General features: G+C 42.3%; 1 protein-coding gene and 1 pseudogene across 1 annotated transcript; one reads left to right on the forward strand and one right to left on the reverse strand.

Moving 5' to 3' along the window:
- LOC117188590 overlaps positions 1-13155 on the forward strand; it is a 140446-nt pseudogene that overhangs the window by 74366 nt on the left and 52925 nt on the right.
- Positions 10400-10916, reverse strand: LOC117188593 (60S acidic ribosomal protein P1). The gene has a single exon (XM_033392579.1). It carries the CDS (start codon positions 10783-10785, stop codon positions 10447-10449), a length of 339 nt encoding a protein of 112 aa, XP_033248470.1. The 5' UTR covers positions 10786-10916; the 3' UTR covers positions 10400-10446.

The following is a 13155-nucleotide window of genomic DNA, read 5'->3' on the forward strand; positions in this document are numbered from 1 at the left end:
GATATTAAAATAATTATATTCATATTACTAAGAAATTAAATATCAATACAGACTTGGACTAGATAAATATCGAACGGTATGTAACGGTAAAATGCGATTTTGGAAACATTCTTTCAAATAAAACCTTGATTAGCTATAATTTAATTTCATACAACTCAAAGAATCAGTTCAATGGGAAGCTGCATATTTCCCAAGCCGTTTTAGGTTAGCCTTATTAGCTTTTCAGAATCGTAACATTTTGTAGTTCTTTAAAAAAGTTTATTCGTGTTTTTCGGTATGGATGCTAGCTTTCCTGTCTTGATTTCAATCTTCATATTATCTTATACAGATGGCATACTAAACGTGCAAGTAATGAGGAATCAATGCAGCATATGCTGGCTACTGGAAGGGCTAAGACAAAAGATGGTACTCTTATTATATCGGCCGTCATAAAAGCCGATAATGGTGCTTTTTTTTGCACTGTGACAAACTCAGAGGGAACCGAAACATTCAAAGTAGATTTATCTGTAACATCTGCATTAAGCGCTAGCATACAGCCCGTCATACAGACAGTTAGTCTGGGTCATACTGCTGATTTAGTGAGTAAAGTGACATACTTATAATAATATATTGTTACTGTGAATTTAACCACATTGGCTTTCAGGTTTGCAGTGTATCTGGATTTCCCACACAAAATATTATTTGGATGAAAGACGGCGGTACCTTGCGCACAGGTTCTCGTGTACGACTCTTATCCAATGAGCATATTCATATCTCGTCTATCGTAAAAGAAGATAAGGGAATGTATCAATGTATTCTTAAAAACGATTTTGAATCTACCCAGAGCTCCGCTGAATTAAGATTAGGAGGTATTGTATCCTTAATATATAATTATTAAATAACTGTTCTAGATATTTACATAAATCGATTGCAGAAGTTGCCCCTCAGTTGCTCTACAAGTTCATTGAACAAACTATGCAGCCAGGTCCATCCGTATCATTAAAATGCAGCGCTAGTGGAAATCCGACACCAAAAATTGTGTGGTATGTGGATGGGTTTCCTTTGCCTAACGTAAGTATTATTGATGTATTCAGATGATAAAGTATAAAAGAAGGCTTATAAAATAAGCCATCTTAGTCCGTATGGGCAAAGTCTCTTAGCATTTAAATCAAATTAAATCTTTTATGCTACAACTTCGAACGATACAAAATTAACATAAACAAATTTAACAAAGAACTCGAATTATAACGATTCCGGGGATGGGAACCGTTACAAGTCTCTTATAACTAAATAATAAAATCCCATATAATAAATACGTACTGATAGGTAAAAATACTTCGAGAACATCAATGTAAAATACTATCCATTTGCCACAATTTTCTCATATTTATTTTATCCCATATACAATTTTTTGTTTCATATTTTTTTATAATTGGCCTATGATCTGAATTCACAGTTCAGTACAGTAATAGTTTTTTTTAATTCAATTAAGTACCGGTTTTTTCCATGCTTTATATTTTATCAACAACTAAGTAGTCTTTTTAGAGAGACTTTAAGGAAAAATTGTATCCATAACTATCTATAACTATCAAGCTAACCCGACAGACGTTGTTCTGCCACGCAATAAAAAACAATTTTTAATAAATTTTGGCTAATTTATAGCGAACAATTTTTAGATGACCCGGATAACTTTTTTCCGCCTTAGAGGCAATAATTTTTAGGCATATTTTTTATTTTATCATGTTCATTTTTGTATTTTAACGATTCTTTAAAAGGTTTTTTATACTTTTTTATGGTTTCTTTTTTTCAGCTAAGCACCCTGTGACTTACAACGTTTTTTGTTTTATTATCAGGCACAAAAACAAACAACGAAGATGGTCTTCCGATCCGTGAACATGCCACATATAATTGGCAATGGGAAAAACATTGATTTTCCACTTTCAGACCACATGTTTTCAAGTCCTTGGCCTTGTGATTAGTTAATAGTCTTGGCGAATACAAGACGTATCGGAAATTGAAGTCTTTTAAACTCGAAACTCTGTTAGGATCTTCAGAATCCTGGGGATGCGAACTTCCTCAACTTCGAATTTTCCATTGAGTATCATCGCGTAAATCAAATTGTTCTTCGATTTTCTTACCACCAAACGCGTACCGTTGCACAGTGTTGGTTGGTTTATGTTTTGAAGTATGATTACTATGGAGCCAACCTATAAGCGCAAATTGTGCGGTGGTAGGCCTGGGACATCTAAGGAGTTTAAAAATTCAGTTGGATAGTTGGTTGCTTTATCTTCATTTGTAACACTGTCAATGGATTTGAATGAATGCATTGTTCCAGTGATCCCGCTCTGAATTATGTAGTTAAGGTCATCGAAATCTTTATTCTTACCCGATAAAATTGCTCGCTTCATTATTTTTGTAGTTGAAAATGATGTTTGAGAATACTTTGTTGATGAGCTCGTCTTTTGTGAAAAAGTTACAGAAGCTCTGAGGATATTAAATCAATCCGCTCGATTCGTCGACAGGTACTCAACCATTACCGATAGTCAGCGTCGTCTGAGAAATATTCAGCAGATGTATCATTTTGCAATGCAACTCACATGTTTGTTGTCAGCTGAGGTTTCTTCAAATAGCGCCATAGATTCGATGATTTTAGGTAAGCGTTTATTTCGTCGGTATCTTGATCTTGGAATTACTGCAAGTGTTTGGCGGAAATCGCTAATGCTCGGTTAAGTGCTTCTAATGCACGTTTATGCGCCATTGTGCATTCGTCCTGGATGATGATTTTCGATGCTAAAAAAACGTTGACTATTGCGTAGTTTATTTTGAAAGTTTACATATAGTTTCTTCAATATTTTGAATATTTACCTGCAATTTTAATGCTGAATGAGCTGTACGGCATCCTTCTAACAATGTGGCTGCTATTCCAGAAGAAGCAACTGCAACCGCAATTTTGGATCTCGCACGAACAGTGGCTAAAACCATTGACAGGAGGAATGTCTTACCAATTCTACCAGGGGCATCTAGGAAATATAAACCACCATTTCCATCATCAGTTGCCTTTATTAATGCATGTATCATAAACTTCCTTTTGTTGAGAATTCAAAAGGGGTACATTTGCTTGTACAGCTAATTTAAATTTCTGGTGATCATATTCACGTTCCCGTTCCAAATCTCGATTAAATGCGTCATTCATAACACATGTCTTCGATCAATAGTAAAGCATGATTATGTATCTCATCATTCATTTCTGAAACTCACACGATTTTGATGTAAAATATCTTCTGATATATTATCCTTGTATGAGTGCCACAGATTAGATGGGCTCGATGGAGAGCATGTCGAAATGATGATAGCAAATAATGTGCGTATCTGTCTTGCAATTGTAAAGATAATAGCTTCCTCGATTGTCGCAACCGAATGTGTATTGTTTTCTAATAAATTGAGTTCTTCACATGAAGCACGATATGTTAGGAATATTGTTCCATTCAGAGTGCGTAGTGACTCAAATGTCGTTGGCCTACGCACATTAACCATTTCCTTCAGTACCAATTGCATCACGTAAATGTATATACTATTCAGAACGCAATTTGGCTTGGTCCAACCTAATGTAAGTTAAACGTTCCATTTATATTTTGACGTACATGTGGACGGAATACTGCTGAATTACGGCTTTGTCGTTAAAGATTTGATTGACTTTGTCGGGTCAAGCAGCTGAAATATTTTAAATTATTGCCAGTGGGGCGGCCCAAAGGAAATGCATTTTGGTGTTGTCGTTTCCAATGCCCCCTGCAAAGATCATTTGCTACCGCATATGCGCATGCAGCGGAATTCTTTCGTCTCCTTATGTCGCAATCTCTCGGACTCGGCTTAACAGCGTCCCCGAGCAGCTCTAACGCTCTCGGGCTATCATACGCTCTCGCTCGCGTCTAAGCTTGCTGCATAGGGCCCGGCAATTTGGCCCGTCAGCCCTTGCATGGGCAGTCTTGAGCTAATCGTCGCAGCTATTAGACTAATATCCTCGCATCAATCGTTCGCCCCAATCATCCCCATATGTACATACGCGATAAGTTGGTTTACATATGCCAATAAATTGTGAATTATAAACAGCCTCTCGACTTTCATTAACTTCAAATTGCAACAGTTGTTAAAAACGCTTAATAGCTTAACATTTGGTGACCCCGACGTGATTGTGCAATAAATAATCCATCAGTGCAATCACAAACTAATATAGCATTCAAAGATCTTAACTAATTGCCATCTCAACCAGTGTCATCGACCACATAAGTTATCCATACATATATACACCGGCCTCCCCTGCATATTCGGTAGTGCACGGAGCTGTTGGCTTGCGCTTCTCTTTTCGGTCATCTTCCCGCAAGAAACGTTTCTTACACCGGTCGCCTTTGTATATACAGTTCGTACATAGCTGTTCGCTTGCTGGGCTCGGTTCTTGTCGTCTATTGCTCGTGTTACTCCTTGCGATCATCTTCCCTCTAGAGACGTTGGTCTTTCTGCTAACGCTGCCGCTACCATGGAAATTAATGCTGTTAACGAAATTCCAATGACCAGTGAGCAAAACAGGGTGTCTTTTTTGAAGCTTAAGTCAACGGAATTATGCGATAAAAAGAAAAGGTTAGCTACCGCTTGGCAGAATGAGTCGTCAGACTGTGACTACTACATGCTCGTGGTAAAGCAAGAGCAAGTCGAGAAGTTGATCAGCAAATTTGAGATGTTTCACGGCGAGCTTGAGGAATTGGATCGAAGCGAAATTCACAGTGGTTTGTGTGACATTTTTGAGTCACTTGCAAGCTCGCTGAAGGCGGCGATTATGAGGGAAAGGCTAAGAGTAGCGGCCGCTTCCTTTTTCATTCTACCTTGGCTGGAGGAAATACTACGGTTGAGTTTGCCGGCTCGCAATTTCTACCTCACCGCAGACAAGTACCATCCCTGCCTCCTATACAATTGCCGACGTTTAGCGGCGGGTATGCGAACTGGACGGACTTTTATTCAATGTTTGCCACCATCATCGACAGCCATCCGGACTTAACAAACATAGAAAAGCTCCAGCATTTGCGTTCCTGTCTGCGGGATTCGGCATTAGAGACTGTTCGGTCGCTGGAAATCTCAGATGGCAATTATGCTGTGGCATTAGATTTGTTGGAAAACAGATTCAATAATCGGCGATTGGTCTTTCAGGCACACATCAATGAGATCTTGGCGCTCCAGGCTGTTGAACCTGGGCCAGTGGTCAAGCTTCGGGAGCTTTCAGACAAGTTCAATTCACATATGCGCGCGCTCCAGGGTTTGGGCACCACTGAGCAGATCGCAGGATGCATCGTCGTGCAGGAAATTCTCCGAAAACTGGATCCAGCGAGCCAAGAGAAGTGGGAGGAACGATTCAACGACCCCGCAATCGCAAACTTAATTCCGTCGTGGGAATCTATGGCCTCGTTCTTGGAGCAGCGATGCAGATCATTGGAGACGATGGACTTTTCTATAGCAAGCTATGCGTTGAGCAATCAGGTGGGCAGAAGTAGAAAGCATAATAATTCTATGTCCACATTGGTTACAACGAACCAAACCGTAGCACGCTGCGCGCTGTGCAACGATGGTGCTCACGAGGTCCAGCACTGCCAGAAGTTTAAAGCGCTGTCCCCCACAAATCGCCATAAAGAAGCCAAGCGGCTTTCGTTGTGTATAAATTGTCTCAGAACAGGGCATCGATTACTTCAGTGCACCTCGAGCAACTGTCGTACCTGCGGGGGTAGACACCATACCCTCCTTCATTTTGGTAGCCCTGAAGATACCGCAGTCCAAGGGAAATCAGCGCCGTATACTCCATCTCAGTCTGCACTGTCTGAGTCTACGCCGTCTGAGCATACCACTGCGCCCTCTACTTCAGCGGCTACCTCGTCTGCCCTTATTGCCCAAGATCTCAGGAATGGTGTTGTTTTACTTGCCACGGCCACGGTCTTAGTCAAAAATCGTTCCGGAGTTTTAGTTCCCTGCCGAGCGTTGCTGGATTCCGGCTCCCAGTTGCATCTTATAACTTCTCGTTTTGCGAATCAGCTTCAGCTTCGAAAAATGAAATCATCGACTGCAGTCTCGGGAATAGGCGACTCTAGCTTCGTCACGGATGGATTTTCGGTCAACGTTAGCCTGCACTCTCGCTCATCGGATTACTCAACTCTCATCACTGCCATTGTAGCCTCTAGCATAACCGATCGACAGCCAAGCTTTGGAATTGACACTCAAAACTGGAACATTCCATCTAACATACCACTAGCTGATCCGGAGTTTTATAAGCCGCGGCGCGTCGATCTGCTAATTGGCGCAAGTCTGTTTTTCGAGCTCCTGTGTGTTGGTCAGGTCAAGCTACTGCCAGGATTGCCTTCAATTCAGAAAACGCGCTTGGGATGGGTCGTGTCTGGAAGTTGTTCGCGTTTAAAAGGTTCCTCGTTGATGGTCTCTCACGCTCGGGCCGTAGCTGCTGAGGATAATAGTCCAGGTAGAAAATTGCATCGAACCAATAATAAAGTCTACCAAAGAAGAGCTAGATTGTGAAGCACACTTTGTGCAGCATTTCCGTCGACTACATAAAGGCGATTATTGTGTTCGGCTGCCAGCAAAATATAATTTGGATCTCCTTGGAGAATCTTACAATCAAGCGCTTCGTAGATTCCTGACCCTTGAGAGAAAGTTAGATCGTCGCCCTGATGTTAAATCTCAGTAAGCAGCATTTATAAAGAAGTACCTTGATTTAGGCCATATGTCTCAGGTTCCTACCCAGTCAATCAGCAACTGCCGATATTTTTTGCCTCACCATTGCGTCATGAAGGAAGATAGTTCTACGACCAAGCTTCGCGTCGTTTTTGATGGATCCGCTTCAACCTCATCTGGATATTCCCTGAACGACGTTTTAATGGCTGGTCCCGTAATCCAACCCAAACTGTTTCATATTCTTGCTCGATTTCGGTCATACGCCGTTGCGATTACGGGAGATATCTGTAAGATGTATCGTTGTGTAAGAGTCTCGACCGAGGATAGCAACTTGCAGTGTATTCTGTCGAGAAACTCCAGGGAAGAAGACTTGCGTGTGTTTCAATTGGACACCGTTACTTATGGGACGAAGCCTGCCTCCTATCTATCTGTGCGAGCGATGCATCAGTTGGCAATAGACGAGCAGATGGCGTTTCCAGTTGGTGCTGAAATCCTTCGCCGTGACTTCTACTTGGATGACTTGATATCTGGAGCCAGCTCGCAGGAGGAGGCTATCCGGATTCGGGAGCAAACTACTGGAATTTTGTCTAGAGGTCAGTTCAGATTGAGGAAATGGTGTTCGAACGTGCCTGCTGTGCTGGATGGAGTTCCGGAAGAGGACAAGGAAACATTTTTGAAGTTCGACGATGGCAGCCATGTGACTAAAACTTTAGGACTTGCGTGGGATCCGGTTTCTGATCTACTATTATTTTCGTTCTCGGCCCTTCAATCTTCTTTGAATTCCTGCAGGCGCTCTGTTTTGTCATCCATAGCGCGATTCTACGATCCTCTCGGACTAGCTGGTCCCGTAATTACTAAATCCAAAATCTTTCTCCAGCGTTTGTGCCAAGAGAAGTTGTCCTGGGATGAAAGCCTTCCAGTCGCACTGAACACCGAGTGGCAGGAAATATGCACCAGTTTTGGTCAGATTCGTCGACTTGAATTTCCTCGGCTTGTGCTCCTTCCAGACTCTACGCTGGAAATTCACGGAATTTGCGAGGATCGAGGCTTATGGTGCATGCATTTATGTCGTGTCCAAGGGTCAGCATTTCAGCAGTCACTTACTTTGTGCCAAATCTCGTGTGGCTCCTTTGAAGACACTTACAGTACCAAAGTTGGAGCTTTGTGGAGCGGAGTTGCTGGCTAGGCTCATATCTGAGATAGCTGGAATGAATGTATTCAAGGGAAGGTGTTACTGTTGGTGTGATTCTGCCGTTGCGCTCTCTTGGATTCGGGACGAGCCGTCAAGATTTAATATTTTTGTTGCAAATAGAGTGTCAACGATTCAGGAAATGACCGAAAAAATGGAATGCCGCTATGTTCCCACAGCTTTAAACCCAGCCGACATTCTGTCTCGAGGGGCTCATCCGACTGAGCTGAATGAGTCACCTCTTTGGGCTCATGGTCCTCCATTTCTTTGCGGCTCCTCAGATGACTGGCCACCCAATGTGCTACCTGATAAGACAGCCCTTGAACTTCGTCGGAAGGCTCTTCTGGTCAAATCGCCCTACATGGACATTATTGCTGATTCCAAGTATGCGAATTCATTTGCTTCTTTGCAACGCGTTTTCGGATACATTCACAAGTTTTGCAACCGAATTCGGCGCCCCGGACTCACTGTCTCAAACATTGAACATGGAACCCATGTATTGCTGCGACTAGTTCATCTTACCCAGCTATGGGAGGACATGAAGTCACTGCGGGCAAGGGGAGCAGTCTCCTCATCGAGCTCAATCGCATCGTTATCGCCATTCATGGATCAGTTTGGACTTCTCAGGGTAGATGGTCGACTGAAAAACTCTTCGTTGGATTTTGATGGCCGTCATCCCATCATCTTGCCCAGCAGCCATCCATTGACTCTTGCAATAATCTCCCATTTTCATGAGCGGAATCTGCACGCTGGTCCTCGAGCTTTGCTTGGACTAATTCGATCCCAATATTGGCCTATTGGGGGGAGAAAGACGGTAAACAAGGCAGTAAACAAGTGCGTAAGATGCTTTCGACTGAAGCCCAGGGTATTGGAGCATATTATGGCGGATCTTCCAAAGGAGCGGCTCGATGGTTCTCATGCCTTTGAGATCACAGGCGTGGACTTTTGTGGGCCGTTTTTCTACAAACCGGAGGCACGCAACAAGGCTCCAATCAAGTGCTACGTCTGCGTCTTCATTTGTTTCGCTACCAAGGCTGTTCATCTGGAGCTTATAAAGGACTTATCCACAGTTGCTTTTCTACATGGACTAAAGCGCTTCATATGTACCAGACGGAAGCCGCGGCAAATTTGGTCAGACAACGCAACCAATTTTGTCGGCGCTAAGAATGAGCTGATGGAATTAAAGCGCCTGGTCCTCAGCGATGACCATGAGAAGGCGCTGCTGGATTTTTGCTTGGTCGAGGCTATAGACTGGCATTTCATTCCTCCGCGCTCCCCTCATTTTGGTGGTCTATGGGAGGCTGCATTGAAGACGGCCAAGTACCACTTCTACCGTGCGATAGGCAACTCGGTTCTTGGATTTGACGAGCTGCGGACGCTGTTGTGCCACATCACGGCAGTGATTAATTCAAGACCTTTAGTTTCAATTTCAGAGAGCCCTGCCGATCTAGATGTTCTAACTCCAGCGCATTTCTTGAATGGTGGCCCTCCTGCTTCGTTCGCTGAGCCTGACGTCACGCAGCTAAACTTCGATCGCCTGGACAGCTGGCAGCGCGTTTCGTACCTGCAGCAGCTCTTTTGGTCCCGGTGGAAGGAGGAGTACATAACGTCACTGCAGCAGCGCTCAAAGTGGCGCACTGCGAAGCCTAGTTTAGCAGTCGCGGATTTGGTTCTTGTCAAGGATGAGAATCTTCCTCCCATGAAGTGGCCACTGGCGAGAGTGGTCGAGCTTTTGCCTGGACGAGATGGCGTTGCCCGAGTTGCTGTGCTGAAGACGTCATCTGGAATCACCAAGCGCGCCGTCAACAAGCTGTGCCTGCTGCCCCTTAAAGATGCTGTTGAAAGTCAGGCTTCCAACGGGGGGAGTATGTCGGGTCAAGCAGCTTAAATATTTTAAATTATTGCCAGTGGGGCGGCCCAAAGGAAATGCATTTTGGTGTTGTCGTTTCCAATGCCCCCACTGCAAAGATCATTTGCTACCGCATATGCGCAAGCAGCGGAATTCTTTCGTCTCCTTATGTCGCAATCTCTCGGACTCGGCTTAACAGCGTCCCCGAGCAGCTCTAACGCTCTCGGGCTATCATACGCTCTCGCTCGCGTCTAAGCTTGCTGCATAGGGCCCGGCAATTTGTTTAAGACTTCATTGGTTCTATTGATTTTGTTATTACTAATTGGATTAATTTCGTGATCTTCTATAGATTCGAAACTAATGTTTGGATTTGAAATATTAATATTTTCATTGGTTGTATTCAAGATGCATTATTACTTGTTACAATGGTATTAGCTATTAATACTCCAGGATGAATTTCCTGATTTGGTATCAATAGAATATCTTCATTTGTCTGAAGTGTGATTTCTCTCAAAACTACTGACCTTGCTGGTAATAGTATTGAATTGTCAGTATCATTGTTTACTTTTCGCAAACGTTTATATTTCGTCGATTTTGTACATTAAAACGTGTACCAAAGTCGGAAACAAAACATCACTTCATAGGATAAAAAGCACAAACACGGCGGATGTTATGTCGGTATGGATGTGGTTCATAAGCAGATGGATGCTTAATCGAACAGACCGAATCCCATGTCGTCGTCGGACACATCGGACTCTTCCTCCTTCTTCTTCTCCTCCTTCTTGGACTCGGCGGCTGGGGCATCAGCGGCAGCTGGGGCAGCAGCACCACCGGCTGGGGCAGCACCAACTCCGGAACCGATGCTGGTGATCAGGTCCTTGACGTTGATGCCCTCCAGAGCCTTGGCGAAGAGACCGGGCCAGTAGGGCTCAACCTCAACGTTGGCGGCCTTCAGGATGGTGGAGATTTTCTCACCGGTGACGGCAACATCGTCATCAACCAGGATGAGGGAAGCGTAAACGCAGGCGAGCTCAGCTTTTGTCGACATTGCGAATTTGATGATTAATTAATGATTGTGCAAGTTGCCAAAAATTAATTTGTTTTTAATAAATGGCCTTAGCTCGATTGAGAACAAGCACGCTGGGCAAAATCCTAGACCGGAAAAAGGAATGGTACATGTATTTGGTAATTAAGGGATTGCGGTTTTAGTATTAATTCATCATTATTCACAATCTCAAGCGTAACAGAACAAAAACCAGCAATCATGGAGCAAACCAATATTGCATTTATGAACTTTGCATCAAAGATATTACCAGACTTCAGCGGTAAAGCTGAAAACTTACGTAGCTTTCTGGATGAATTGGAAATCATGAAAACAATACAAGGCTCACATGAATTATTAGCTGTGTCTTTGATTAAAACAAAACTAAAAGGACCAGCTAGAAATATTATATGCAATGAAACTTCAATAGATCAGATTATCAGCAAACTAAAAGATAACATTAAGGGTGAGTCAATTGACAATCTATCTGCAAGATTATTGAATCTTACGCAGAAAAACAAAACACCCAAGGGAGAGGGAGCATACATTTAAAATGAATATACCCTAGAGAAAGCTAGATCAATACCGAAAAAAAACATGGATCTGACTGACTTCAAATATTTTCGACCCATATCCGTCATTTCGGTTCTAGCCAAGACAGTAAACGGCATGGTGAAAGCTAGGCTTGAAAAGCATATACTACAAGAAAACAAGATTATACCTTACAGATCTTATGCCTACCAATAAAACAAGTCTGCAGTGATGAGCATTAATGATGTTATCAATGTGGAAGCGGCGAAGAAAAAGAACAAGGAACACGTTACTCTTGTGTTTGTTGACCTCAACAATGCCTACAATTGTGTCAACCTGAAATTCTTAAAAAGACTAATGGAGAATGAGCATTTTCGTAAAACATACATTGACTGGATCATCAGTTTTATTTCTATGAGACTACTGAAAATAGGGGAAGCTGTTCAGGTAGTTCAGGGAGGAATCCCACAGGGCTCTTGTCTGTCGCCCCTCCTTTTTAATGTATACACAAAAAGACTACATCAGAACTGTGATAGAAATACTCATATGATGCAATTTGCAGATGACTTCGTTATAATCTCTCACAACAGAGAGTTTACTGTAGCGGTTGAAAACCTTAATAAAAAACTAAATGACTTTAACCTTCTATGTGGTGATCTCGGTTTTAGCTTCAATCCAAGCAAATCTGCAGCAATGAATGTAGGAAAAAGACAGGTCAGAGCGGTAAATATTTCTGTTGGAAATGTGCCTATACCAAATCGAAATGATATCCGTTTCTTAGGCAGACTGATTAGCGCAAACATGTCAAATGTCAGTCATGTAAAAATGGTTAAAGAACAAACAAAAAAAGGCAACAGACTCCTCCAGCTTGCGACTACTATCAAATCAGTTCTAAAACCTAAAACAAGTACCAACATCTTCAAAGCTTTTATTAGAACAAAACAAGAATATGCTATCACAAGTTTTTCAGACATGGGATCTGGAGCAAGTAAAGATATAGAATTAGCGCAAGCTAAATCACTCAGAAGGTGTGTTGGGGTGCCACCTGACACAAGCAAACACGAAATTTTTGTCCTCGCTGGTGTAATGCCACCTGTTTTCAGGGCGAAATAGCGTACAGCCAAAGAACTGCTTAAAATTAAAAGGTTCAATCCAACAATGTTTGACGAGCTAATACGCTCAAAAGCGGATACGAGTTACACACGTACTTTAAGAGAATTTAATTCCATCTTTGTAAACACTCAAGACTGTGATAGTGTTAACACATGTAACAAAATCCATGTATTAGATAAATTTTTAACTAAGGGTAAAGAAGAATACTCGAATGAAGAAATAAAAACTATATTTTATGAGATTCTGAACAAGTACAGAAAGGACGACTGGAACATTCTATCAACAGATGCCTCAGTTACAGAAAGTACAAGTGGCATAGGAATAGTAGAATGGCCTAGTGGAAATATCCACAAGTGCCACAGATTAGATGGGCTCGATGGAGAGCATGTCGAAATGATGATAGCAAATAATGTGCGTATCTGTCTTGCAATTGTAAAGATAATAGCTTCCTCGATTGTCGCAACCGAATGTGTATTGTTTTCTAATAAATTGAGTTCTTCACATGAAGCACGATATGTTAGGAATATTGTTCCATTCAGAGTGCGTAGTGACTCAAATGTCGTTGGCCTACGCACATTAACCATTTCCTTCAGTACCAATTGCATCACGTAAATGTATATACTATTCAGAACGCAATTTGGCTTGGTCCAACCTAATGTAAGTTAAACGTTCCATTTATATTTTGACGTACATGTGGACGGAATACTGCTGAATTACGGCTTTGTCGTTAAA

This window comes from Drosophila miranda, chromosome 4 (genome assembly GCF_003369915.1).
Source record: "Drosophila miranda strain MSH22 chromosome 4, D.miranda_PacBio2.1, whole genome shotgun sequence".
Lineage (NCBI taxonomy): Eukaryota > Metazoa > Arthropoda > Insecta > Diptera > Drosophilidae > Drosophila > Drosophila miranda.